General features: G+C 57.4%; 2 protein-coding genes across 8 annotated transcripts in view; one reads left to right on the top strand and one right to left on the bottom strand.

Annotated features, from left to right (window-relative positions):
- SNRPB (small nuclear ribonucleoprotein polypeptides B and B1) overlaps window positions 1-27,684 on the bottom strand; it is a 260,152-nt gene that overhangs the window by 106,348 nt on the left and 126,120 nt on the right. Inside the window, exon 1 of one of the 2 annotated variants that reach the window (XM_082226495.1) lies at window positions 11,156-11,160. The exons of the other annotated variant lie outside the window; for it this stretch is intronic. The gene's annotated coding sequence lies outside the window, so the exon portion shown is untranslated. Of the gene's footprint in view, window positions 1-11,155; window positions 11,161-27,684 lie in introns of those variants that run through there. 2 annotated transcript variants of the gene reach the window in all.
- CDH22 (cadherin 22) overlaps window positions 1-27,684 on the top strand; it is a 96,882-nt gene that overhangs the window by 43,383 nt on the left and 25,815 nt on the right. For all 6 annotated transcript variants that reach the window (XM_082225965.1, XM_082225962.1, XM_082225964.1 and 3 more), the window contains 4 exons: window positions 9,520-9,639; window positions 20,220-20,387; window positions 21,691-21,878; window positions 22,747-23,000. In XM_082225965.1, coding sequence (XP_082082091.1) covers window positions 9,520-9,639; window positions 20,220-20,387; window positions 21,691-21,878; window positions 22,747-23,000 — 730 coding nt within the window. The remainder of the gene's footprint in view (window positions 1-9,519; window positions 9,640-20,219; window positions 20,388-21,690; window positions 21,879-22,746; window positions 23,001-27,684) is intronic.

The following is a 27,684-nucleotide window of genomic DNA, read 5'->3' as shown; positions in this document are numbered from 1 at the left end:
CAGATCACAGGCAGGAAGAGACGCTCTTTCCCTACATGAAAGGAGGCGATTCCTGCAAATTAAAAGGCTCAGAAGTTAAAAGCAGAGCGAAGGGTTTGGAGCGGCAGCTACGTGCCTTGGCGGCGCAATGGGCGTCCTGGGAGGCTTGCGTGCGGACGCCAGACATGCTCCGCGGCGGAGGAGCCCCAGGCCCTTGTCAGAAGCACTCAGACCTTCCTCTTCCTCCTCCTCCTCTGCTGCGGAGGCAGACACCAGAGGCTCCTTCTGGCATCTCTGAGCAGGGAACGGGCATGGGGGGGGGGGAGCAGGGTGACTGGCACCCATCTCCAGGGCGCCTCCTTCGCACCCAGGTCGCGTGTCTTGTTCTTTCCTCTCCTCCCCCCCACAACATTTTGGGGTGTCCTGGGTGCACCAAGAACGGCTTTCGAACTGTCCCCTTCCACATGTCACTCTGCGTAAGACAGTGTGGCTCAGCGATTTGAGTGCCAAACTGGGGGAGACCCGGGTTTGAATCCCCACTCAACCCTGGGGGGGGGCCCTGTCATTGCCTTCTCTTGGCCTAACCTACCTCACAGGGAAGTTGTGGGGATAAAATGTGTGCGTGGGGGAGATAGTGATATGTGCCACTTTGAGCTCCTTGGAGCAAAAAGCAGGGTATAAATGTGCCCAGGCTCAGGGGCCAGGATTTGAGGAGGGGCTGCCACTGCCCCCTCCCTGCCCCCATCCTTCCTACCAGGAGGAGTTGGGCTGCAAAGGAAGGAGGCCTGGGCAGCGGAGGGCGAGGGGGGGGGCTTGGCTGAAATCTCTTGGCTGGGATTGTGCGCTCACGCTGGGGGTCCTGAGCTGGGGTGGGGGATCCTTAGCAGCGTCTTTCCATCTGGGGTTCAGCTTCCCTCTGCCCTCCCTGCTGAGTTGCCCCCCCGGTCCCCCCCTGTGCTTCTTGGGCAGCAGCAAGCTTCCTCCACCAGCTTAGAGAGGCGATTTGGCGGCTGGGGGTCAAGACCTGTCCTGATTATCATTGCAGAGGGAATTGGTTAATCTCCTGCAGGGGGGGGCTGCCCATCTCCCTCCCTCCTTTCCTAGAGCCGATTTGCTTGCTTGGCCAAGGCCGGGGGGGGGGAGTGGGGGGAAGGTGCTGTCATGAGTCCCAGGACCTTCCGCTGTGGATCCAGCAAGCCCAGCCAAGAGGGACAGATGGCTTTCTGGGGAGTGCCAAGCTCTGCCAGCATGACTCCCCCCCTTTCCTGGGGAGAGCGTTGGCATTCCAGGCTCCTTCTGGTCACAGGTGTTCCCTAGGACTCTGGCTCTAATAATAATGATGATGATGATGATGATGATGATAATAATAATAATAATAATAATAATAATAATAATAATAAATTATTTATACCCCACCCATCTGGTTTCCCCAGCCACTCTGGGCGACTCCCAACAGAATATTAAAAACACAATCAAACATCAAACATTAAAAACTTCCCTAAACAGGGCTGCTTTCAGATGTCTTCCAAATGTCAGATAGTTGTTTATTTCCTTGACATCCGAAGGGAGGGTGTTCCACAGGGTGGGCGCCACTACTGAGAAGGCCCTCTGCCTCGTTCCCTGTAACCTCACTTCTTGCAGGGAGGGAACCGCCAGAAGGCCATCGGAAGTGGACCCTGGTGTCCGGGGTGGAGATGCTCCCAGGTATACTGGGCACCAACACTTTGAATTGTGCTCGGAAACGTACTGGGAGCCAATGCAGATCTTTCAGAACCGGTGTTATGTGGTCCCAGCGGCCACTCCCAGTCACCAGTCTGGCTGCCGCATTCTGGATTAGTTGTAGTTCCGGGTCACCTTCAAAGGTAGCCCCACATAGAGCGCATTGCAGTAGTCCAAGCGGGAGATAACCAGAGCATGTTATCAGGCTTGGCATGTGTGTTTCTGCTTGGCGCTCTCTCTCTCTCTCTCTCTCTCTCTCTCTCTCTCTCCTTCTTGGAAGTTTCGTGCCCCTTTCCCCCCAGCTCCCTGGTCCTGCCATCTCCTGCCGTTGAAATGGCAGAAGATCTGCTCTGCATCCAGAAGGTCCTTGTCCTAAGAGGAGCCTGCTGGATCAGGCCCAGGGCCCATCTAGCCCAGCCTCTTGTCCCCGCAGTGCCAGCCGGATGGTCCCAAGGGAAACCCACAAGCAGGATTCGAACACAGAGCAGCCCTCACCCCTCCCGTGAAAGGTCCTGCTGGAGGAGTGTGGGGAGGGGGAGAATGGAGAGAAGCCAAAGGAATTATTTGCCTCTGATGCTCCTCGCTGTAGGAGGCATTGGGTGGAGGCCCCTGCCTTGTTTGTGGAAGGAGAAAGGCGAAATTCTCATCTGGACTGCTGTCATATGTTGAGCCTGGGGCTGCCCCTGGAGACAGCTTGGAAACTTCCAACGGGATTGCTTGTTTGCTCGGTGGAGTTCACAGAACCCCAGTTCTCAGCAGCATCCATTGGTTTTGAATGCCACACGCCAGACTTTGTGACCCCTCAAGCTCTCCCAGGCTAGGGGTGGCTCTACTACCTGTGATGAGGTTGTCTCCTGGGAGGCACGGAGCCTTTTCAGTAGAGGCTCCCGGACTTTGCTGCGCCTTCCCTAACGAGGAGCATCAGAAACCTCCCTTCTGCCTGGCCAGGTTGTTGTTCCCTCCTGGGCTCCCGACAGACTCTTCTCTGTGTCCTTCCACCTGCTTCTGCCTCTAACGAGAGATGCTTCCAAGGAGGGAGTCTGGGTCCTCCTGGGCCAATTTTGCCACGACCGGAGGGTCTTGTAAGCCTTTGCTGGGAGCTTTCCTTTCCCAAGAAGCCCTGCATGGAGACGGAGTCGGTTGGTCTCCGTTAACCTGCGGCTGCCTTAATCTTGTGCGTTTCCAAACCATGTTATTTGATGAAAGTCTTTGTGTGTGTGTCTTGTTGCCTTGTTTGCATTCTGCATCTTCGTCTTGCTATAAGCTGCTTTAAGGGGCCTTTGGGCCAAAAAGAAGAGTGAAATCTGAATAGACAAGCAAACAAACTGGAGGCAAATTAACAAGCGACTTGCAGGGTCCAGATGGCACCCACTTGTGGGCTCTTGCCACTGAAAGTGGCCTCCTACCCCAAGGTGGGAAGAGAGCCCCCACCACGCTGTTTCTCCTAAAGGGCTCCTGGGGTCCCTGCAAGCGACTCAGGAGGAGGGAGCCAAAGTCTCCTGCAGGAAAACGGGGGAGGCCTTTTCCCAGCACCTAAAGGAGCAAAACTCGCTGGCTAGTGCAGAGGAAGTCCTGCCTCATTGACCATTCTCTGAGCAGCAAGCAGATGGATTGGAAAGATCTGGCGGACATCGTCTGCTTGCCAGGCCTGTCAGAAGCATCTGAAGGACTTTCGCAGGACAGGCCATTGCATGGAGCAGGAGGCGGAGAGCCTTCAGAACTCCTGAGGAGCAGTTCCTCTTCCAGCAATGGGAAAAGCCCCACCTCCAGTGGGGAAGAGAGGGAAGGGGCCAGCCAAGTGAGGAGAGGGCTCAAGGATGCTGCTGAGATGCAGGCTGGCCAGGAGGGAGGCACGCCACTTCCGCCGCCCACCTTGCGCAGAGGGGTGAAATGCAAGGAGGGCAGGAGGAGGCTTGGGGTGCCAAAGTTCTTATGTTGGGGGAGAAGCCGGAAGGGGCCGCTCCCAGATTCTGCAAGTGACTGAGACGGACATGAACTTTGTAGATCTTCACTGTAAATAGCTTGCACAATAAAACCTGTAAAAGACCAGGTCGGAGTCCTGCCTGGTTACTCACGAGCAACCACCACCAGCATCTGACATTAGGGGATGGGACTCAAAACAAAAAGGGGGGCACCACAACTGTGCCGTACTCTCTGGATTCTTCTGTGTGGAACTCCCTGCCACAGGAGGCAGGGACAGCACCCAGCCTGGACGGATTTAAAAGAGGATTTGACAAGTTGGTGGAGGAGGAGAGGGCTATGGAGGGCTCCAGCCAGGATGTCTCTGCTTCTGTCTCCACAGCCAGAGGCAGCCCGCCTTCTGAATCCCAGCTGGTGGAAACGGCAGGAGGGGAGAGTTGCCCTTGTGCACGGATCCTGGACTGGGTGGGACCTTGGCCCAAACCAGCAGAGTTCCTCTTCTGTTCTTGCAGGGTTCTGTCTCCTGCATCTCAAAAAGGGTGTTGTTTTAGATGATGATATATTTAAAGGCTCATTGGCTGCTCTTCTGTCATGCCTCGCAGAGCGGCATGCAAAATGCCATAAAAATGCCAGATCTACAGCAGAACATTTCAGCAGCACATTCGGAAAAGCTGAGCAGAAAAGCCTTTCCCCCTCTGAAGGGTTTCACCTGATGCTGGAAAGAGTCTGAATGATTCGGTGCTTGCATGCTCTTCTTCAAAGCATTTTTACCCTGCTCTTCAGCTGCAAAGGCCCCCAGGTGAATTGCAGGAGAATGAGTGCAACAGGGGCCACCACAAGAAAGTCCCTGCTCCTGAGATCCTGCCTTGCCTGACTTCAGAGGAGAAGGAGGGATGGGGAGACGCTGAGCCCTACTGTCTTCCTGGCCAGGCAGGTTCTCGTGGGCTCCCTGCTGTCTCCTCAGCCCAGATCAACTTGCGACTCCTACTCATGGCTTCATCTCGAATTTTAATGGCAGAGGGGACAAGATGGGGCTTTGCAGCAGCCTGCCAGGGTGCCAGGAGAGAGCTGCCCAGTGCTGCCCTCTGACATTGGCCCCGTAGTTCATCGTGGAGCCACTGTGACTCCTCCAAGTCTCACAGGCCCTTCTGGAGGATCCCGTGATCCTCTGCACTGAGTTGCCGAGAGATCGAGTGGAAGCAACAGGGTCACCTCCTGCCTGGAGAAGACCATTGGTCAGGGCAACCGAGGCTGCTGCTCTCCCAGTTGCACCCAGTTGATGGAAAGGGGTGCGTGGAGGGAGGTGGGGCCCCAGAGTAGTGGGGTGGGGGGCATTTTGTCTCCAAGCCCTGTTGCTGCTCCCCCCATAGCGTGAGATGCTGGCTGGGCTTTGTTTTTTGGGTGGGGGGGTGCCTGCCTTGGGCCTTGTCTTGTTCCTGCAAATCCCCCTGATTGATTTAGATAAAAGCAGGAGAAAAACTCTCTATTAGTGAACAGCAAACAGAGGAGAGAAAGCTTCGCGTCAACCAAATCCTTCGCAAGCACCAGCTAAACCGTCTCTGGGGGATGTGAGTCAGACCACAGGCAGCACAGAGCCAGGCAAAGCCGGGGATAAAAAAGCCGCCGTCGGGGGAAGCAGCAACAGCCCCCCCCCGCATTGCTGTGTGTTGGCCAGGCTGGCAGGGCTGGCGGCTGGCAGGGTCCCGGCAGGAGGGAGGGGCTCAGGCTGGTTTGAGTGTGAAGCAAGGGCAGGTGGAGGGGGATCTGGCCCCGGTCCACGAATTTGCAGGTTGGGCTTCAAGCAAGAAGGATCCTGGCCCCACTGGGACATCTCCTGGCTTCCCTTTGCACTGGGGGGGGGGGGAGAGAGAGGACACATCCTGCCCGGTGAATAGGCATGGCATTTTGTTCCTCGGGATTGCCTGCAGAATGGCTCAGGAAGTCCTCAGGAAATCACAGAATAATAGAGGGACCCTCAAGGGCCATCTAGTCCAGCCCCCTGCCATGCCGGAATCTCAGGGAGCATCCCTGGCAGATGAGCACCCAACCTCTGCTGAAGAACCTCCCAGGGAGGAGACCGCCCCCCCCCAAATGGACCTGCTCTAGCCATGATTTTGTCAGCCGGCTTCTGAAGGTTTCTGAGTACCACTCCCCAGGTCCAATAACCAATGGCCATTCACCACTTGGAAGAGCTCCGCCAGACAGCTGCTTGCGGACGCAGTGGTGCCAGAGAAGTTCAAAGACCTTTTCAAGGCAAATCTGGTGGAAAAAATGTAGTATAAACACTGGCAACTGGGAAACACTGGCCTGCGAGCGCTCCAGTTGGAGAACAGCCTTGACCAAAGGTGTCATGGGCTTTGAAGACACTCAAACTCAGAACGCAAGGGAGAAACGTGCTGAGAGGAAGGCACGCTTGGCAAATCCACACTGTGATCAGCTCCTGCCCGGAAACCTATGTGCCCACTGTGGAAGGAGGTGTGGATCTAGAATTGGCCTCCACAGTCACCTGCGGACCCACTGTTAAGACCATGTTCATGGAAGACAATCTTTCTCAGCTACGAGGGATCAGCGAAGTAGAAGAAGAAGATGATGATGAAGAAGAAGACAACAAAGGGAAGAAGAAGACGAAGAAGATGATGATGATGATGAAGAAGAAGACAACAAAGGGAAGAAGATGAAAAAGATGAAGAGAAGACGAAGACAAAGAAGAAGAGAAGAAGAAGCCAGAGAGCTGAGCTCCATTTGCCACATGGCACATGGTAGGCGTGGTGGTGCTGTCAGGTTCAAGCCGAGGATGGCACAGCAGCCCGGGGTTCCTCTCCAGAGCCAGCCGCATCTGGCCCAGCCTCCAGGGGACTCTGGGAGGGGAGGGGGTCCCTCCTCTGGCCTCCAGCCCTTCTGTCTGTGGGGTTGCTTTGCGCATCTATGGACATGCCTTTCATTTATGACACTTCTGATTCTTATAACCATTGCAAGGGGTGGCGTCTCCCTCCTGGGAGGTTTCCAAGCAGAGGTCCAAGAGCCGTCCGTCAGGGATGCTACAGCTGTCATTCCTGCCTTGCAGGGGGCTGGACTAGATGACCCCCTGGTTCCCTTCCCACTCTGCAATTCTAGGATTCTTGCTCACTTGGCCGCCTGGGGGGAGCCTTGCCTGGGGGTGGGGGTGCCCTGTTGGGTTCAGCCCAGTCGGACCCCCCCCCCACGGATGCCCCCTTTTAGCAAGGAGAGAGAGAGGGAGACCAATTTGCTCTGACTTGTTAAGTTTTATTGCTTTGGGGCCCCCCCTGGTGTGCGCTGGAGAGGAGGTTGGGGGGGAGACCCTCTCTTTATCCACTTTACGTGCCTAATTATCTCTCTCGCTTGGGGGGGGGGGGCTTCTGCAGCTCATTGCCAATGCTGAGGGTTTGTTTGCTTGCGAGTCTTGCGAGATTTCCGCCCCCCCCCCAGCAAAGGCAGAGGCTGGGATTTGGGGGAGGAAGGCGAGAGCAGCTGCCTCCTGCTTCGTGCTGCGAGATCTGGAGGCGCAACGCAGACAGAAAGCCAAGCAGCCAAGTCTCCCTTCCAAGCGGAAGGAGGGGAACCATCAACAGAGCACAACAACCCCCCCCCCTGATTAAAACCTGTCTGTCAAAAACCAAGGACAGGTGGGGCAGGTGCCCCCTGTGACCGGGAGGGAGGGGGGCCAGAGAAGCTGGAGGCAAAGATGGGCACAGCCCCCCCCCCGGACTGTTTGCAAGCAGGAAGGTGAGTTGGGGGGGCTGGCTGAGAGAACCTCCCCTTTCGCCCCCAGGAACCAGCCTGCAATGGCCAGGCCTGGGCGAACGGGAAAGTCTTCTTTCCCTGGCACCAAAAGGACTAGCAAACTCTTTCCAACTCCTCTATCAATGGTATTTAGCACCTTCCAAATTGAATTTAATATATAAATTAGGATCGGATAAATGTTGGCGAAGTGGATTAAATAAAGCAGATTACAGACATCTCTTCTGGAATGGTTCTCAGATAGAAATATTCTGAAAATCTGTTCAGGCTAATAATCTCTGATATGATAGGATATCATATATAGCCTTGGAACCTCAAGGATTTCTGCTTGGTTATCTAAAAGATGTCGTACTGGAAAATGATCAAGAAATAGCGTTCAACCTTAAAACTGCTTCTAAGATTATAATAGCTAAAAGCGGGAGGGAAAGCATATCTCTTTCGATATCGGAATGGAGTGAGAAAATGTGGTCGAGAGTCACTACGATCAAGCTAACCTATTATAAGCCAGCCTAACAGGTTAATGGGAAAAATGTGTTTCTTGTAATATTTTGGAATAACAAGTTCAATACTGTAGCACAATTTCTTTATGCTTTGTATTTCATTTATTTATTTTTGTTAATAAAATACTTCTTCTTCTTTAAAAAAGAGCACCCCCTCCCTGGTGCCTTTGGGGGGGGGCTGTTGAGATGTTCGGTGTTTCCCCGAATCTTTTGCCCCTTGCTCTCTGCCTCCTTGACCCGCTTTGCAAGAGGGGTCCATTGTGGTGATTTCTGAGGGGTGTGACAGGCAGCCTAGAGGTGGCGCTGGGGGGAGGGGGGATCTGGCATGGGGCGGGCGGGTTCAACACGGTAGAAGGAAGAGACCTCTGTGACTTCCAGCCCCCACCGTCAAGGAATGACCCATTGGCACTGAGGCAGGACTGGGGGTGGGCTTGGCATGGCCGGGGGAGAGAAGGGCCACCCCCCCACGCTGCCCGTTCAGACCTCCTCCTCCTTGTTTATTTAACGTATTTCTCTACTGCCTTTTCCTCCATGGAGCTCAAGCTGGCATACATGGTCCCCCCCCCCCGCATTTCATCTTCACAACAGTCCTGTGAGGTCGGTTAGACTGAGAGGCCGCCCAGGGAGATCTTCGCAACCGTGTGGGGATTTGAACCCTGGTCTCCCAAGTCACTGTGCTGCCGTTACCCTACACAGGAGCAACGTGGCGCTCCGACCATTATGCCGCACTGCCTTCCAAAGCGGGCTTGGCGCTCCCACAGTGTTGTTGGGCTTTCTGGAGCTCCCTCCAGTTTGCCAGCCTCAAATCCAGCCCCCCCCAGCAGTGCATTTAGGCAACAGTTGGCAGGGGCCCTTTGGCATTTAATGGCGCCTGGTTTTACGGCCGGTGCCATCTGTGTCTCTTTTCCTGCGTGGCGTTTTTATTCCGTTTTAAACGGTTATGATCTTGCCGTTTTAAAACTCTGCTGGCCACCTCAAGAGGCTTCCTGACTGACAGGTGAGATGGGGGGCAGATTCTTCCCTGAAGGGCTGGGCCCACCTGAGCGATCCCTACCTGGCAGGGGCCCTGCCCACCTGCCCTCCCTGCTTACCTGGATGGGCAGTGCCAGCTTGGGAGGCCTCTGCCTTCTCCCTCTCCCCCACCCCCCCAGCTTGCCTTGTCAGTCTCTGGGCCATCAGCAGCCTTCCAGCCCCCTCCCCAACACCCCCTCCTGCTCCTCACGTCCAGGGGTCCCACTTTGGTCAAATTGAACATGATGTCAAATTAGACCCATTGCAGGGACACTCAGAGTGAAGCCCCCGGTTTAATGAGGCAGCGTTGAAAATCAATAACTTAATTGCAGCCGTTTGATGGACTTTTATCCAATTTGCACTCTCTCTGCCCCCCCCTTCTACGTGTTGTGCATGAGGACCCTGGGCTCTGTCTGGGGATGGAGGAGAGCAGGCTGGGTGGGGAGAGAACCCCCACCCTATGGGTCCTGCCCCCCCCCCGGGGGAGCCTTGCACAGATCTGAGCCTGCAGGAAATTGTCCCGCCCAGGACAGGGGGAGGCTGTGCGCCCGCCTTGGTGGGGCTGGGGCTGTGGAAGTCGGGGCTCAGGGCTGCTGCTCACATGGGGCTCTTTCTGTCCCCCCCCCCCCAGGGACATCGGTGATGCAGGTGATGGCGTCTGATGCCGATGACCCCACCTACGGAAGCAGCGCCCGGGTGGTCTACAGCGTTCTGGAGGGCGAGCAACACTTCACGGTTGACAGCAGGACGGGTGAGTGCCAGGTAGAGGTGCTGGGGGCACGGGGGGGGGCAGTGAGAGGGGTGGGAGCTGGCTGTGCACAGGGGGGTGGGCTTTGACCCCCAACTACCACCCCCTGGCTCTCCTGGAGCAGAAGCTATCCCTTTGAGAATCAGGGGGGCAGCCAGGTAGCCTAGCAAATTGGGTGCTGGGCTTGTGGAAGGGGCAATTTAACCTCATGGGGGGGTAGCCTTGGGTCTGTCCTGCTTCATGGGGGGCGGCTGCAAGGAAGATCACCCAAGAAGGCCAGCCTGGCAGAGGCGTCTTTGGAGTTCTGCTGCAGCAGCTCTCCCTCGCATAGTTAAACGGTGGAACTGCCCGCCACAGGAGGCAATGATGCCCCCCCCCAATTTGGGACCAATTCATGGACAAGAGGACTGTCCATGGCCCACCTTATGCTCCTGAGTCCCAGCTGCTGGAAAGCACAGATGGAGAGAGTTGCTGCGTGAGGGTTTCCCACCCCCTCCTCCCCCTCTGTGCCCACCTGCCTGGTTGCCAGGTGATCTCCCTGGGAGAGAGGGAGGGGCTGGCATTAGGAGACCGCCCGTGGGCATCTGCACCCAGCGGGGCGTCCGGAAATGTCAGGCTGGGCCGTCTGGGCCCACCTTGGAGGAGGGGCGCTGACCCTTCCCGGGTGCAGGGGGGGGGCCTGGCACTCTGAAGGGGCACAAAGACTCCCCCCTGCCAGGCTCTCCAGCAGCGGCTTTGTTAGCGCCGGGCCTTTGATTAAAGGCAACACTTTAAATTAAGGATTGCTTTATAAATGCTCTATTAATATTTGATGGGCGAGCGGTGGAATCCGCTCCATCCTTTAATAACTTCTAATAAAGGCCTGCTGTAAAAGGGACCCGCGATAAATCCCCAGCAGATGATCCCGTGACGGCCTGTTAGGACGGGGGTGGGGGTGGGCTTCGCTCTCTTGCTTCCCTGGGCCTGGGGGGAGGGGGAGACTCCGAAAAGGGGCCGCTGGACCCCATGGCAGTCACTGTGAGGGCGGGCACCCCTCTGGGTACTGCTGGCGGTATCCACAGCGAGATGCAGCCAACAGGGCTGGACTGGCAGTCCTGGTACCCAGCTCAGGATCCCCGCAGGGGCTGGCAAGGGATCAGCATCCTTGAAACCCAGAAACGGCCAGCCAGGCTTCCGTGGGGCATCCGTGGGGCTCGGGGCTCACGTGTCTCTCCATCCATCCATTCCCCTTTGCTTCTTTCCGTCCTCAAGTTGAGTGGTGAGTTTCAATGTGCGGCGATGCGTCAGATTCACAGGCCTGCCCACTCCGGCTATTCCTGGGCAAGCAGCTGCCTCTGCCCACACCCCGCAAAGCCCCCTCTTGCCAAAGCAGCTACGGCGCCCCCAAAGGTCCCTGGGGATCCTCGGAGGAGGCCAGTTCTTTGCTTGGAAACGGGAGCCACGCTTTTTCTCCAGCCTCAGAATTCTTCTTTCCAACCTGGCAGCCTTGGTCAGTTTCTGGGCAGGAGATGTCTCCCTCTCTGCCTGCCTGCGGGGGGCGCTGTGGAGGGCGGGGGCAGGGGCTGCAGGAATTACCTGCGTGAGATGGAGACCTGCTCCTTCCTCCCCTCCCTCGCCTGGGGGTCTTTGCTGCTCCTAAATTGGGCTCATCCAGAGGAGGGTTCTTCTCCCTTGGCTTCCTGGGCCTGCTGGCATCCTGGCATCCCACGAAAGCCCTTCGGAAGTCAGGCGGCTTCTGCACCCGCTTCTCCCCCCCCCATTGAGCGTGGCATCAAGAGCCCTTCTCCAAGCCAGGGTGGCAGCAGCTGTCGGTGGTCCAGGAGCAGGCTGCCAACTTGCGCTGGCTTGGGTGGCATGGGAGCTGACAGAGTCGCCGGGGAGACGTTTGTCCTGCTGAGGGCAGAGGCCACGGAAGGCCCCCCCCCGACTCCGGCCGGGTCCCGTCATGCACCTGGCAAGCTGCTCCGCCTGGCAATTCCTTCCTGTGCTCGGAGCATCAGGTTTAATTGCCCAGATCAGCAGCTTAACTTGCAGAGCCATCGTGATCATTAATGCTGTAAAAGGAGCCATAAAATCTGGCACCTTCATTTTTCGTAATATACGATAATGGAGAGCCGTTTGCTTTTCCTTTTTGACTTTGACCTGCTTTCTCCCTCGCCTTGATCACGCGAGGAGACCCAGGCGGGGAGCAGCTCTGCTGGCACAGGGTGCAAATGTCCTGCGCGAGGCTTGGCGGGACCGTGCATGTCTTTGCACAAGCGGAAAGGGAAAGGAGGAGCTCTGGCCTTCTCTCTGAGGGTCTCCTGCCCAAGCCGGCAGGATCAGGGCAATGGGCCGCCTAGCCCAGCATCCTGTTCTCCTTGTGGCCAAATGCCCGTAGGAATCCAGATAGACTTCCTCTGGACCTGGAGGTTCCATAAGAGAATATGAGGAGCCTGGCTGCTGGATCGGCCAAAGGGGGACCATCTTCTCTTCTGACAGTGGCCAACCAGGTGCCCCACCGGGAAACCTGCAAGCAGGATCCGACCCCAGAGCCCTCTCCCCTCCTGGCATTCACAAGCATTTTGGCCCCCAACCATGGAGGGCAGAGAAGAACCACCTTTGATAGTTTCTTTCTCCTTCATGAATTTACTGTATTTTTCGCTCTATAAGATGCACCAGACCATAAGATGCACCTAGTTTTTGGAGGAGGAGGAAAACAAGAAAAAAAAAATATTCTGAATCTCAGAAGCCAGAACAGCAAGAGGGAGCCCTGCGCGGTGAAAGCAGCAATCCCTCTTGCTGTTCTGGCTTCTGGGATAGCTGCGCAGCCTGCATTCGCTCCATAAGATGCACACACATTTCCCCTTACTTTTTAGGAGGGAAAAGGTGCGTCTTATAGAGTGAAAAATACGGTATCTCCTCCTCTTTCAAAGCCATCCAAGCTGGTGGCCCTCACGGCCTCCTGTGGCAGGGAGTTCCATAGGTTAACTCTGCTCCGTCCTTCCTTTGGTCTACCCTACATCTCCCAGCATTCAGCTTTGTTGGCGCTGCCCAGCAAACCCTGCCTGGCCAGGTCTTGGCACTCGGCTTCCCCCCTCCCAGTGCTGCTTCTGGGCAGAGGGAGGACCTGGCCTGGTGCGGCTCCTCCTTTCTGCTGCTGCCGGGGGGAGGCTGGAGGCGGCTGGGCTTGCCCGCTTCTGCAGGAGGCGGCATCCGAGTCTGGCCAAGGGCACTGCCAGCGCCTTCCGCCCCAGGGGCTCTTCTCCGGAAGGGCTCCCAGGTGGGCAGAGCTTTTGAACCCGGGGCAAGTCGCCTGCCTGCCTGCCACCTCGTTGGGAAATTAGGATGCATTTACGGATGTAAAGTGGAAATTAATCTTTAACGACCAGAGGGATTTGGGATTTGGCTTCGTTTTGTGCCGTCTTAGGCGGAGTCCCCAGGCCCCATTTGTTAGGGGGCGGAGGGGGGAGAGGGGATCCCTGGGCCGAGAATCTGGCTCTGAAGAGGCCGACAGGTGGGGCTGCTGCCCCTGCAGGAATTGGCACGCAGGGCAATCGGGTTCCTCTGCCAGGGGCCACTGGGTGAGGCTTTGAGGAACAGAGAATCCTAGAACACAGAGTTGGACGGAACCCCAAGAGGCATCTAGTCCAACCCCCTGCAATGCAGGAATGAACTGAGCCAGGATGAGGCCGCTTGGACTCAATGCTGGCTGCCTTGACTGGCCACGGGTGGCATTCAGGCCACAGGGATTCAGAAGCGTTGCTGCGTCTGACTGTGGACGCTGAGCAGAACCTTCTGGCTGGGAGCCACTGAATTTGCCTGATCCTCTTTCATAGGTTTCATCCAGGTTGGTGGCCATGTCTGCCTCCTGTGGCAGGGAGTTCCACAGGTTAACAATGCGCTGCGTGAAGCAGGACTTTCAGTTGTCTGTCCCAGGATTGGGGGCAAATTCAGCCCCTGTGAAGCTCCTGCTAAGGCAGGTTCAAAGAAGAATCAGCCCAGCAGTTTGAAGTTGTCCCTCCCTCCCTCCCTCTCCCCGCCCCCCTCCCGATTTCCACAACCCTTGTGTGCGAGAGATGGGCACGGAGCCAAAGGCGGGGAGGTGGAATCACTCGTGCGAGGGGAGAAGTTATTTAAAAGAGAGGCGATCGGGTGTGGAGGGGGGGGGCTGTGGAGATAATGAAAGCCAGCAGACGCAGCTGCGCCCCCCCCCAACTCCCTGGGTTTCCTCTGAGTCAAAGAATTGTAGAGGGCACCCCCAGGGTCATCTAGTCCAACCCCTGCAATGCGGGCAGAGATGCCCAACGGGGGGAGAAGCTGCGTTTGAGTTCTCCCTTAGACGGCACCAGCGGAGAGGCAGAAGGTCGGCATCTTCTGGGATGGATTGGGCCCCTGGTCTCTTTCTCCTTCCATGGGGATGTCATGGGAGGCGGGTCCAGCTCTTCCTTGGATTGCGTGCATAATTATGGGATGGAGTCCAACTGGTGGGAGGGTTTTCCCCGGGGCTGGAGCGGAAGCTGATGAGCCGGTGGCAGAGCAGGGTCCCGGCCAGCATCCCAGCGCCCCCCTCATTCTGCCACCGCGGTGCTGAGGCCTCGCTGGAGGGCCCTGGGCTCCCTTCCTGCTGAGAGGATGATGAGCTTCTGTCTCCACTGAGCCCCCCCCCCGTGACACCCCTCTCATCACAGCGCTGCTGACAAGAATCATTTTCATTATAAAACGCTTCAGACCCTTTAATTAACGGAGCCGTTTCCATTCCAATGAGATGCTGCTTGGCTGTGGAGCTGCAGCAACTTGCAGGAGCCAGACGCCACCTCCTTCTGAACAGGAGAGGACCAGGAGAGGTGCAGGATCAAGCCAGTGACCCATCGTGTCCGCAGGATCCAAGGGCAAGATGCCCTCCCCTCTGGTGGTTTTTGGCAACTGATATTTACGCCTCCACCAGTGGAGGAAAAGCAAAGCCATTCCATTGATCATCATCATCATTAGAATTAGAATTTCTATACCGTCCATCATCCAAAGATTCCAAAGATCACAGGGAGGTTTACAATATAAAACACAAAAATACACACCATAGTAACAAACAGAAGCAATGCCCCCCCCCCCCCCGTTGTAAAGGCCAAAGATTGTTGAATAAGCCAAAGGCCTGAGAGGTGAGGAATGTTTCTGCCTGGTGCCTAAAGCGATGCAGAGAAAGCATCAGGCCAGCCTCATTATTATTATTATTATTAAATTTTATTTATACCCCGCCTGCTCCTTGGGAGAAAGGCGATGGCAAACCTAGACAGCATCTTAAAAAGCAGAGACATCACCTTGCCAACAAAGGTCCGTATAGTTCAAGCTCTGGTTTTGCCAGTAGTGATGTATGGAAGTGAGAGCTGGACCATAAGGAAGGCTGATCGCTGAAGAATGGATGCTTTTGAACTTTGGTGCTGGAGGAGACTCTTGAGAGTCCCATGGACTGCAAGAAGATCAAACCGATCCATTCTGAAGGAAAACAGCCCTGAGTGCTCACTGGAAGGACAGATCCTGAAGCTGAGGCTCCAAGACTTTGGCCACCTCATGAAAGGAGAAGACTCCCTGGAAAAGACCCTGATGTTGGGAAAGATGGAGGGCACAAGGAGAAGGGGACGACAGAGGACGAGATGGTGGGACAGTGTTCTCGAAGCTACCAGCATGAGTTTGACCAAACTGTGGGAGGCAGTGGAAGACAGGAGTGCCTGGCGTGCTCTGGTCCAGGGGGTCACGAAGAGTCGGACACGACTAAACGACTAAACAGCAACAACTCCCCAGCCAAGACCGGGCTCAGGGTGGCTAACACCGGTATAAAAACAATTGATAAAAATACAACTTAAAAACAAGATTAAAATACAACATTAAGATGCAGCCTCATTTCAGTAGGAACTCAATTCAAAAACCTTTGGGGATAAAAATGTCAAATCTTCACCAAGGCTAACTATCCAGACTGGTCCTACATGGTCCAGAAAAAGCCAGGGAAGTCCCCAAATAGGAGTTCCACCGCAGAAGGAGAAAGGAAAAAGAATGAGGGGGAGGGGATCAAGATGATTCCAAGCCAAAGGCCAGGCGGAACAATTCTGTCTTCCAGGCCCTGCGGAAAGAAAGCAGATCCTGCAGGGCCCTGGTCTCATGAGGCAGAGCGTTCCACCAGGCGGAGCCAGTGTCAAAAAGGTCCTGGCTCTGGTTGAGGCTAATCTGATTTCCTTAGGGCCCGGGACCTCTAGGGTGCTGCTATTTATGGACCTTAAGGTCCTCCATGGGGCATATCAGGAGAGGCTTTGCAACTGACCGGTAGTTTGATTTTCCGAATGCAAGGTAGGGTTTCAAGCAGGCAGGGAGCCCTCCTTCTCCTAGGAAGGCATTCCTCACCATCGTGGCCCAGCCAGTTGTCCCCTCCTGGCTGGTTTTTATTGAGGTTAAGGGATGCGGGTGGCACTGTGGGTTAAACCACAGAGCCTAGGGCTTGCCGATCAGAAGGTTGGCGGTTCGAATCCCCACGACGGGGTGAGCTCCCGTTGTTCGGTCCCAGCTCCTGCCAACCTAGCAGTTCAAAAGCACGTCAAAGTGCAAGTAGATCAATAGGTATCGCTCTGGCGGGAAGGTAAATGGCATTTCTGTGCGCTGCTCTGGTTCGCCAGAAGTGGCTTAGTCATGCTGGTCACATGACCAGGAAGCTGTATGCCAGATCCCTCGGCCAATAAAGCGAGATGAGCGCCGCAACCCCAGAGTCGGCCATGACTGGACCTAATGGCCAGGGGTCCCCTTTACCTTTACCCTTTACCTTAGAGCGCAAGGGGTCTCCCTGGTCCAAGCCCCCTTTCCACATCCTTGAGCCTTACCATAGACTCTACTCTGGACCTTCCTTGAGATGCATCTGCTGTAACAGCGGAGCCAGGATCCTGGCGGGTGCAAGTGGCTTTCTCCTCTAGATGCTTTGCAAACAAGTCACATTGAACTGCCTCCTTTGGCCAGACTGTCAAGCGCCCTGCATGCGCGACCCGGGAAAGCTCTGCCAGACGGCACAATCAGGATGCAGTGGAGGCAGCAAAGTGCACCATCCCGGTTGGCAGCCATCCCCGCCTCCTGAGGCAGGGAGTTCCATAGTTCAATTCTGCCTTGTGCGAAGAAGGACTTGCTTGAAGATGTCCAGAATCTTCCAACTTTCCGCTTCTTTGGATGTCCTGCCTCCCAAGGGCTCTGCCACCCGGATGCCAGCTCTGACCAGCAGGATCCTTGGCCTGGCCCTCTTCCCAGCTCTCTCTCGCTCCCCCGTCCCAGGATGGCAGTGCCCTCCCCCCAGATCTCTAGGGAGGCAGGCAAGTGCAGGAGGCCCTGCCTGCTGGTTTCGGAGGTGCCATCTGGTAGCCCTTTGCTGCAGGAGCGCTCTTCCCATGCTCAGAGGCACACAGCTGCTGTGCCTTAGCATGGGCCAGGGATGAAGAAGGAGGCCTGGGACTCCCTGCATGTGGGAAGGCTTAGAGAGGAATGCAAGGAGCTGCTTCACACGGAGCCAAAGCCTTGGTCTGTCTAGCTGAGTGTTGTCTGCACTGACTGGCAGCAGCGGCTGATAGAGATTGAACCTGAGCCCTTGCGCATGCAAGGCAGCTGCTCTGGCTCTCTGGAAAGGGGGCGCTGAGCCCCTTCTGCTTCTCTTTGCAAGCCCAGCCCCAGCAGGATGGGCAGCGAGGGGGGGGGGAGAGCTTTTTGCTGGACTTTGCAACGTTTTGCATCGAGCAAGCAGCATGCCCCCCCTTCTCTCCCTCTTTCTGGTGGCAGGGAGGGCAGCCAGAGCTTTTGGGGTGAGGCGGAGGTAATTGCAGGGCACGGCGGCTGACAGCTGTCAGCCAGGGAGAGAGGCCAGGAGCGGCTTTGGGTCCAGCCAGCAGTGATGCCTCCTGACAATCAGCCCATCAGCGGCGGGATAATGAGCAGAGCCTTCGGGCCTGCCAAGCGTCTCCTGGGAAGAGCTGAGAGGCAGTAGCGGGGCGGGGGGGGCCTGCGCAGGCCTGGCCTCTCCAGCACTCCGGCCCCCACTTAGCTGCGCCCCCAAACCAGCCCCGGGGAAGCACTGAGCAACCAGCAGGCTCCCTGCCCCAAACGCAAGGGCTCTGGAGAGACGCTGCCAGGAAGGACGTTTCCCTGACAGCAGAGTGACCTCGTGGGACCCACCGCCTTGGTGGGGGGCTGGATCTGCAGCTCTGCCCCATGCTAGAATCATGGGAAGCTAAGACCCATGGGAGGGTCACGAGGCTCATCGCGTCCAACCCCTGCCATGCTGGCAAAATCACATCTCCCCACTCCGAGACCGTCTACCTCCGACCCCCCCCCCACGACCCACAGCCTGGCTCCCCCCATGGCACTCGGGAAACAGGTGGCTCTTGAAACTGGGGGAGGCTGCTGGGGGCCAGCGGAGTCCTCTTTGGTGCCATGTTACCAGGAGACCCTTTTTCTTCCTGCCCTTTGGCCCTGGGTCACAGAGAATCACAGAATTGTAGATTTGGAAGGCACCCCAGAGTCATCTAGTCCACCCCCGCAAGTGTAGGAGGTGTGGGCAATTGCACGAAGAGAAGTAAAAGGGGTGGGCGGGCGCAGGAGTCGGGACTGGGCTGCCAAATGGTTGGCGGGGGAGCCTGGTGCCTGGCGGGCGATGGGGATGCCATCCTGGTCTGGCTGCCTTTGAGCAGCTGAGCTAAAACTGGCCCCCGCTGCCCCCTCCCCAACAGCTGCCTTTCCTGCAGCTGGCCGCTTGCCAGCCTGGCTCCCCTGGGTGCTCAGCCAGCTCCTTGCCATGGGTGGCGGGGGGGGGGGCGAGGTATTTGGAAGCATATTGGCATATCTCTGCCCCTTCCCTGCTTTTCCCCAAACTCTCCCGGCTCCTGCCAGGCAGCGGGCAGCTATTTATAGCGGCTTCAGCAGAGTTCATCAGAAAGATCTTTATTTTGATCTGAGGAGTTAACAAGCAGCTGGTGCTTCTCTGAGCTGGTGAGACAAACAGGCAGCAGAGACCCTTGGATCTCGCCCAGCGCCAGGCACAGCCTCATCCTGCCCGCCTGCAGCAGCAGCTGCAGCCAAGAGATGCGGGGCGGGGAGGGATTCCCCCTGCAGCTGTGCCCCCCCCTCGCCCGCACTGCTGCGTCCCAATTAAGGGGACTTCCAGGCGGGAGCTTAGTATGGCAAGCCAGTCTTTGAGATCCTGCAAATGCTCACTGGCAACATGTGACACGTGTGTTTTCCAACTTGTTGGATTTCCCCATGAAAAGGGAAAATTGGCACCAAAAGATGGGAAAATACATGCTGTCATTTTGATGCTAGCGATGCTGTCATGTGGGGTGTGCGTGAAAAAGGCCTGAGGGGGCCAGGATTGGGGCCTGCCTGGGGGCATCCTGGGGGCCTGCCCAGGGGGGCCCTCCAAGGTGGCGGCTGCCCCATAGGGGACATTCCCTGCCCCCAAAGATCTCCCGGGTGCATATCCTGCCCCCTTATGCCCCACGATCCTTGGGCGCTGTCAGGGCTGCTACCCAGTCCCAGCTCACATAGGACCACGTTAGCCAGCGTTCACGTTAAAAGAGTCTTTATTGAGTTACAGGTTCCATTTCCAAACTGCAATGTGCAGCCCCACGTCTTCTATGTCAGACCGGCGAAGACCCGTCTGAGTCTCCGCCTCTAGCACACCAGCTTAATACCCTAGCCTTGCTCCACCTCCTGCGCCTTTCCTTCCGTCTCTGGGTCCTTCTGCCCCCCGTGGTCTCTTCTCTCCTACTCTCTTCTGACGCGGACCCCCCTGACCCTTCCGCCTCCTTGCGGCGGGCTTTGGGACCTGGCTCACTCTCCGGGCTGCTTACTGCGCCAGCTTCCGCTGCATTTGAACTTGGCGCGCGCGCCCAACTCTCTACCTTCCTCTTGATCGTTTCGTCGCTCCCCGAGGTGGGCGTGACTACTCCTGACTCATGCCCTCCCTCCTGCTGAAAGCCTCCGGAACCCGATGTCTGGTCCCCTTTCTCCCCGCTGCTCCCGGCTGGGCACGTGGGTCCCGATCTCCAACTGCTGCTCTCTGATCCCTCTCTGGACCCTTCTTCCTGGGGTGTCCCCCTGCTTTCCCCCCTTGCTCTGACCGCTGGCGCTCCCTTCTGGGAATCCTCGGACTCACTGGACAGGCTCGGTGATCTCGGGTCGTCATCCCCACTCATCCTTCCTTCGTATTCCTCCCCCTCGCTCTCTGTCTCCTCCCTTCTCTGCGTCTCTGCTCCTGAACCCCTGACAGGCGCCATCTCTTCTTTGCAGTGGGGCAGCCAGCTGGTTGGGGGCTCTTTCTTTAGCCGTGGGTCCAGCCCTCCTGCATTTCCCAATATGCTTCCAAATACCAGTTGTTGGAGACTGGGGGGGGGGGAGCGTTGGGCTTGTTCCCACATCCGCCTTGGGATTCGCCCCCTGCCAAGGGAGTGCTTTGTGGGTCTCCTCCTTGGCACAGTTTGCGGCGGGGGGGGGGGGCTGAGGGAAGGCAGGGGTGTTGGGGCTGGGCGTGGCCCCTTGAGGCTCCTGGGGGCCCCCCTGGCCCCCCACTGACATGTTGGGGCTTCCTGCAGGTGTGATCCGGACGGCGGTCGCCAACCTGGACCGGGAGACGCAAGACCGCTATGAGGTGGTGGTCCGGGCGACAGACATGGCCGGGCAGCTGGGAGGCCTCTCTGGGTCCACCACCGTCACCATCGTCATCACGGACGTCAACGACAACCCCCCACGCTTCCCCCAGAGTGAGCTTGGGCCGCGGGGTGGACGGGGGGAGGGTGGCGGCAGCTGGCAGCTCCTTTGTGGGGGGCAGCTGTCCAGTCAGAGCTGGGTGCCCCACTTGGGCTGCCTTGGCAGTGGGTTGCTGGACCAGGCAGCGGGATGGGCCCTGCCAGCTGGGCACTGGGGCCACGTTGCCGGTGCCATGCACACTCTCCCGGTGCCAGGCTGAGGTGCCCCTGCTTTCAGGGTGCAGGCTCCGTGCAAGCTGTGAAGGGGGGGTGTGCCCCCAAAAACTCTGGTGTGGGGTAGGCAGAATTACACAGGACTCCCCCCCCCACCCGAGAGATTCCCTTTCCCGAAATTTCAGAACCACTGACTTGATGACAAATGCAAATCCAGGATTAGGCGAGGATTGGGCCGTTTGGCAATTTTAGCTTTATAAATTATGAATAAAATGCAATGGGATCTCTTTGCAGGGCATTAGAACATTATCCCTCCCAAATTTTTTTTTTTACAGAAAACTTCCAAGTTCTTTTTTTTCCTAGAAAATCCACATCATTGCTTTTTATTGCCCCCCCCTTAAATGGAAGTTTATTAAGGTAAAGAAAAAAACAAAGAGAGAATATACGGGGTGGGGGAATGAAACACATGCTATCAACTCTGAGCACATTGGCAATGCAAGAAGCATCAATGCACCCACCCAAGATGGACATACAACATCCAAATGTCCAAAATGATGTCCAGGTGAACGTGGAGTTTACAAAAAACGGGTGCAGATGTAGTCGGGACATTCAGGTCCTCAGACTACTGCCTGGCAGACAGCGAGTATTAATCCTCCCAGTCACTTTGTGACCCAAAGGGCTCCTAAAGTCCACTTTTCTCATCCTGCTGTTAATCCCCAGGTCATGGGGATAGGATTTGAAAATGCACAAACATCCTCAAATATCCAGGATTGCTCCAATACAAAAATGATGCAGACCCAAAGGGAAGTGCCACTGGACCTGCCAACATCACGACAGGGCCAGAGTCCATCCAAATTAGACCGTCCCTAGAGAGACGTTGTGCAGTAGACCTGGGAGATCAATTTTTGCAGAATCCCTCTCAGTTTTAAAGCTACAGAAATGTTCCACGTTGATCGGAGGGGTTGTCCCATCCAGAGATCTGTGGTTGAGGTTGTGCCACCCACTCAAACCCCTTGTTCCATCCATGCTTTGAAGATGGGTTCCTTTGGGGGGGGGGATGTGAGAGTGCCGGGGCTCGGAGGCAGCGATGGGGTGGCTCTTAAGCAGGAACCTTCCTCACCCGGCCTCTTCCTCCCCCCCCCAGAGATGTACCAGTTCAGTGTGGTGGAGACGGCCCCCGTGGGGACTCTGATCGGGAGGGTGAAGGCCGAGGACTCCGACGTGGGCGAGAACACCGACATGACCTACCAGGTCAAGGATGAGGAGGGGCTGGGGGCTTTCCGGGTGACCACCGACAGCAACACACAGGAAGCCCTCATCTCCGTGCAGAAGGTGAGCCGGGGGGGGGACTCCCCTTCTCCCCTTTGTGGGTGTTGGGGGAAGCTGGGGGGGGGGATCCTCTGGCCACAGCAGGGCCTGGGGGGAGCTGCCCCAGCATTCACAATTCTATACAATTCAGATCCATGCAGTTCTATGGATTCCTCGCCATCCCCTGCTGCCCCATCAGCAAAGCCCTGCCCAGCCTTGGGGGCTCTTTCCTCCTGCCCCCCTTCCCCTTTTCTCCCCCGCCCTTCCAGCTGCCTCTGGTTTCTCCAATTGATTCCTGGTGGGTTCTGGATGCCTCCCAGTTCTGCTTGGCTGGCAGGCCTCCCTCCGCCTGGGAAACGGGGATCTTGGGACTCTTCAGCTTTTCCAGAATTCGGAGCATGCCAGCCCGTCTGCGGGATTCTGCCTGCCTCCGTCAGACTGGGGCCCCCTCCTCCCCCATGGAGGAAGGCAGGCATGCAGGAGACGGAGAGCTGCCTGCTGCAGAGCCAGCCCATGGGCCCTGCTCTGGCTTGTCTGCCCTGACTGGCAGCTGCTCTCTGGGGTTGCCCCTCCCAGCCTTGCCAGGCGATGCTGCCAGGCGGGTGCACCGGGGTCCCTCTGCATGCAAGGCGGCTGCTCCCCACAGAGCTCCTAAAACATAGAGCTGCTTATCGGTGCCTCTTTGCAGAACTGGCCCCAGAGGACCCGGCTGGGCGCTGCCACCCTTAAAGGGGTCAGTTCCTTCCTCCAGCCTTGCGCAAGAGGGAGGTGCCCCTGGCTCTCACCTGGCTCTCAACCTGGGGTGGCCAAGGGGTGGGGCAGGGCCTGGGGGGGAGCCTGGGTGGTGTCAGCCCACTGCTCACCCCACAAAAAAACCCTCTTTTCTCGGCAGCCTCTGGACTTTGAGGCCCAGAGCGTCCAGACAGTGGTGGTCGAGGCCCTGAACAAGTTTGCGGACCCCCGCTTTGTGGACCTGGGCACCTTCCGGGACCAGACCATCGTGCGCGTCTCCGTGCTGGATGTGGACGAGCCCCCCGAGTTCCAGCCACCCGACGGCCTGATGGAGGTCCAGGAGGATGCGGCGGTGGGCTCCTTGGTGGGCATGGTCACCGCCCTGGACCCCGACGTGGCAAACAGACCCGTCCGGTAATGAGGGCTTCCTCTCCTCCGTCCAGGAAATGGGCGCGTGGTGCCGGGAGAGGGAGGAAGTAGGGCAGGAAGGGGGGCGGTTGCAAAGGCAAGTGGGGTGCATGGGCAGCTGAGGTGGGAGACCCCAAGGGGACAAGAAGGGGGAAGGGGCAAGAAGGTTCTGGGCACCTAAGCCTGGGAGGAGGCAGAGGAGGAGGAATCTGGAATCTGCAAGGTGGCTGTGGGCTTCATGTCGCACAAAACTCGGCTTTTGAGGAGAGGTTTCTGCAAAGTCCTTTGGCAAGAAATAAGTTTCGAGGTTTGTGAGATGAACTAAAAGGTGAGGTCTTTGCCCAACTTAGTGGGGCGGGAGTGGAAGGGCTTCTGTGTAGTTTGTGGATCTTTTCCTTTTTGCACATATCACACACATGCGCATCTGGAACCACTTCCTTGCCTTTTCATGCACATTCCTGAAAATCTCCTGGTTGTGCAATCGGTGCTAGATTATATATCCCAGTTGCTGAGTTTCTGCTCTGAGTGGCACCTCTGTTTGTGTCTCAGGAGAGGCAAAGGGGTCTGGGGATGGGGCAGAGGGGTCCAGCAGAAGTGGGCCATGCAAAGTCAGTTGGCTGTCACTCAGAATGGGTGGGCTCTGGGTGCCAGCAGAATGCCAGAGGCATGAAGGGAGACGAGGTGCAGGGGTTCTGGGGGGCGGGCAGGCCCAGCTGCTCTGCCCTGGTTCTGGGGCTCAACCAGGATTGGCCCAGTGGAGCCCGGGGGCCTCTGTGCCACAGGTGAGCAAAGAGGGCAGATCAGCAGGGCCTGTGCCAGGTGGAGCCCCTCCCCATCAACTCTAAGTGACGGGGGCCGCTGGAGAGAAGCCTTTCCTCTCTTCTCTGGGAAGATGGTGGACTCCCCTTCCTCGGAGGTTTTTAAGCCGAGGTCGGAGGCCGCCTGCCAGGGAAGCTTCAGCTGTGGTTCACTGGGAGGAAAGACAGGCCTCCGCTCTTTCTCTGCCCAGGACAGGACCCTCCTCCCGGCTTCCTCCCCGCTGGAGCCCCTCTGCTGCTCCCCCCCGGCTGCGATGCAGAGCTGCAGGCTGGCACTCTGTAGAGACGCTGTTGCTCCTTGGCACTCGCTGGCGCCGCAGACATGTGTTGGGCACAGGCGGTTTGCAGACTCCCGCGACGCCCGAGAGCGTCAACCTGCTCCGGCACAAAGGCGGCAGGCAGGGAAAACAAACACCACAAAGAGCTTTTCACACCGCGCTTGACAAGCTTCCCAGAGCCCAGCAGCAGCCACAGCAGCAGCAGCAATGCACATGCCAGGATGCCAGGATGAGCCCCTCGCTCAGCTGCTGCCGCTGCCTTTGGGGGTGGCAAGGAAGGGCTGAGGCAGGCGAGTGCCAAGGAAACCGCCAAAGCGCAGGAGAGGGAGGAGGAGAAACCGCTCTCTGCTCTGCCCTGCCAAACAACAGGCGATGCCGTTGGGAGGAGGAGGAGGAGAGAGAAGCTGGTGACACCAGCAGCATCCCAAGCAGCGGCTTCTTGCTCTGGCTGCCTCAAAGCCCCCCCCCCCCCGCACAAGAACCAGCTAGGCAAGGGGTGGGGGGCAGATCTGCTGCCTTTGGTGATGGGGGCACACACTGGTTTAGCTGGTGCAGGGAAGTGCTGGGTGGGCAGGCCTTGTTGGAGGGCGCTGCTGGGGGGGGGGCTGAGAGAGCTCCCCCTTGGCAGGGGGCTGGGCTCTGCGGGGAAAAGAAGGGCATCCTTTTCTTTTTGTGTATCACTGACGCTGCTTTCAGACAGCATGCAAAACATAATTAGGCCGTCGGGAAAGCTTCCGTCAAAACACCCCTGGAGCACCTGTAGGTATTCTGGACCTGCAGGTGACATGTCTGCCTCCGCTGAGCTCTGCCTTGCAGGGGTTGGACTAGATGACCCCTGGGGGTCTCTCCCAGTTCTACAATTCTGTGAGTCTGTGAATCCTCAGTTCAGGAGGGTTGGCAAGACTGAGAAAGAAGTGAGGGGGCTTCTTTCTACATGGTTTGGCAGCAGTGAGGGAAATGCACTCTGCACATGCTCAACCCGGGCATGAAGTGGGAACTGGGGTTCTGCGGCTCCGTGGGAGGCCTTCAGGCTGAACCGTGAGCTGGAAGCAGCTCCTGGGGCTGACCGCTGGGGGCCTTGGCTTGGGCCAGGGTCTGCTCCTGTGCCTTCTTCCCTCTGATTGCAGGATCAAGCCCTGCGCTGGGCGCAGAGCGGCTGAGGCCAAGGTCCCCTCTGGACAGGCCCACTCTTTCCTCCCCACCTTCGGCCAGCGGCAACGTCTGAGACCCCCCAGGCAGCAGCCCCCACGCAAACACGCCATTGCAGGCAGCAGCAGCAGCAAAGCAATTTGGCTTGTTTCATAGCCGGATAAAAGACGATAAATCCCCAGAGACAAACCAGACCTGATTGAAAATAATCTTGCCAGCCAGGCAATTAGGAGGGCGAGCGGAGAGGCGAGGGGGCCGTGACCTGCCGCCTCTGGCCTGGCACCGCGGGCGCACCATCACCCGGATGCCGCCTGGCGTTTGCTCCCCCGTCGCCCTGGAGGTGGGGCTGCCCTCCTCGGCTGCTTGTGGGGGGCAGAGGGAGGGGGTGGCCGTGGGGGCAAAAGGAGGGCCAAGGGGAGGGAGACAAGGCAGCGGGAGAAGCCAGAAACTCCTAGCAGAGCTTGGCTTGCGGGTGGCAGAGGGCAGCTGGGCAGAGACCACCCCCTGGGGCTGCTGCCGGGAGGTCAGGCCTGGCACATCCAGGAGGGTGGCTGTGCCATCACCTCCATTGCAGAATCCAGGGGGCGACTCCAGTAAGCAGCAGGTGCTGGGCACACATGGTGCATGCGCAGGGCAGCAGCTTCCCTTTTTGCCCCCGTCGGGGATCTATCCTGGCCGGGGCAGAAGGCACAGCCCAGGAACAGAGAGGAAGCACCAGGAAGTGTCTGGCTGAAGGTGCGTCCCAGGAGCCCTCGGCTTCCGTTGGTGGGAATCATAGTTGGAAGGGACCCCGAGGGTCGCCCAGTCCAGCTCCCTGCATTGCAGGGGAAGCCCCTCCAGCGCTATGGGGCTCTCGCAAGGCTCTCTTCTTTCCCGGGGCAGGGGGGGGGCACTTGTGGGGCTTTCCTCTCTCCCAGGGGGACGTAACACTCTGCAGTTGTCCCTTCCCTCCCCGCCTGGCCTTTCTCTCTGTCAAGGTCGTTTGGAACCTGTATCCTCCTGTCCTCTGCAATATTTACAGTTCCTCCCGGCTTGTGTCATCCTCTGCGGATTTGACGAGGGCCCCTCGCTCGGCGCTCCTCCATCCGAGTCATTAACTTTATTGCGGAGGAAAAAGGAGGCAGCACAGCGGCGCAGGCAGATGCCCGGCCGGCCTGGCGGGGGGCCGGAGGGGCTGTGCAGGGTGCGGCCGGGGCTGGGGCTGCTTCAGGAGCACCTGGGCGGTGGAGGGTGCTGCTTCTTCTGGGAACGCGTCCACAGCACGGATCCGGACGGAGGTGCAGAAGCCTCCAAGGCCGGGCAGTCTTTGCGGGGCCAGTCGCCTCACATCCCTGGCACAGAAGCCAGACCGGGATGCCCGCGACCCCTCTAGTCCGGCATCCTGTTGTCCCAGTGGCCAAACAGGTGCCCATTGTAGGAACTCTGCAAACAGCTCCTGAGCCCCAGAGCAACTCTCCTCTCCTGCGGATTCCAGCGACTGGCATTCAGAAACCTGGCTGCCTCCGACTGTGGAGGCAGAGCGGTGCCATCCTGGCTAGGAGCTGTCCAGAGTCCGCCCCCCCCCGAAAGCTTCCTGCCTGTTGGGGTGTGTGTGAAACAACAACAACAACAAACCTATGGTTACGGGAAACATACTCAATAAACACACAAGATTTCAGCGGAAGTCTCATAAAGTTCAACGAACAAAGCAGAAGACCCCGTGGGTCAGTTCATTCTCTAGTCAGTTCATGCACTGCTACTATGCTATAAGATCCACCATCCTGTAACATTACATATGAGCCTGGACTACTGATGAAGCCTAGGATGGCGAAACAAGGCTCATATCCCGGAAATCCTTGTCTTAGACTCTGTGACAGGATTCTGTGGAACTGTAACAACCCTTCGTGTGGGTTATTGGACTCTATGAACAGACAGGTGGAATAGATACTTATACATGGATGGACCTTATGCATGAACGGACTAGAGAATGAACTGACCCACGGGGTTTTCTGCTTTTTCCGTTGAACTTTATGAGACTTCCGTTGGAATCTACAATTTGATACAATGAATATTATACCTTATTTATTCAAAAGTACAGTCGGTTGCGTCTTGTGTTGGTGGGGTGAGTCAGCGCCTGGGGGGGGCTAGCCCCCCCTCTGCCTTTACAGGGGCTGGAGGCCAATGTCGGATGTGTGCAGTTCCTTCTTGATTCCACATGCCAGGAGAGTTTGTGTGGAATGTGCCACTTGGAGTACCCTCTGTGCCGCCTCTATGACTCTGTGACCTGAGGAGGGTGATCTTCCTTCTCCGGGTTCTTGCTCTGACATGGTGTCTTCTCCATGAACGAATGAATGTTGGCAAGTTGTGGCGCCCGTCTGAAAGTGGCAGTGAATGAGAGCTGGTGTGGGATGGGCATGCCGGTCTGTTGGCTGGGCAGGTTCTGTGCATTAAACACCTTTTGCAGCA

This window comes from Podarcis vaucheri, assembly GCF_965113315.1.
Source record: "Podarcis vaucheri genome assembly, chromosome: 6".
NCBI lineage: Eukaryota > Metazoa > Chordata > Lepidosauria > Squamata > Lacertidae > Podarcis > Podarcis vaucheri.
This window is presented reverse-complemented; position numbering and strand designations above follow the sequence as displayed.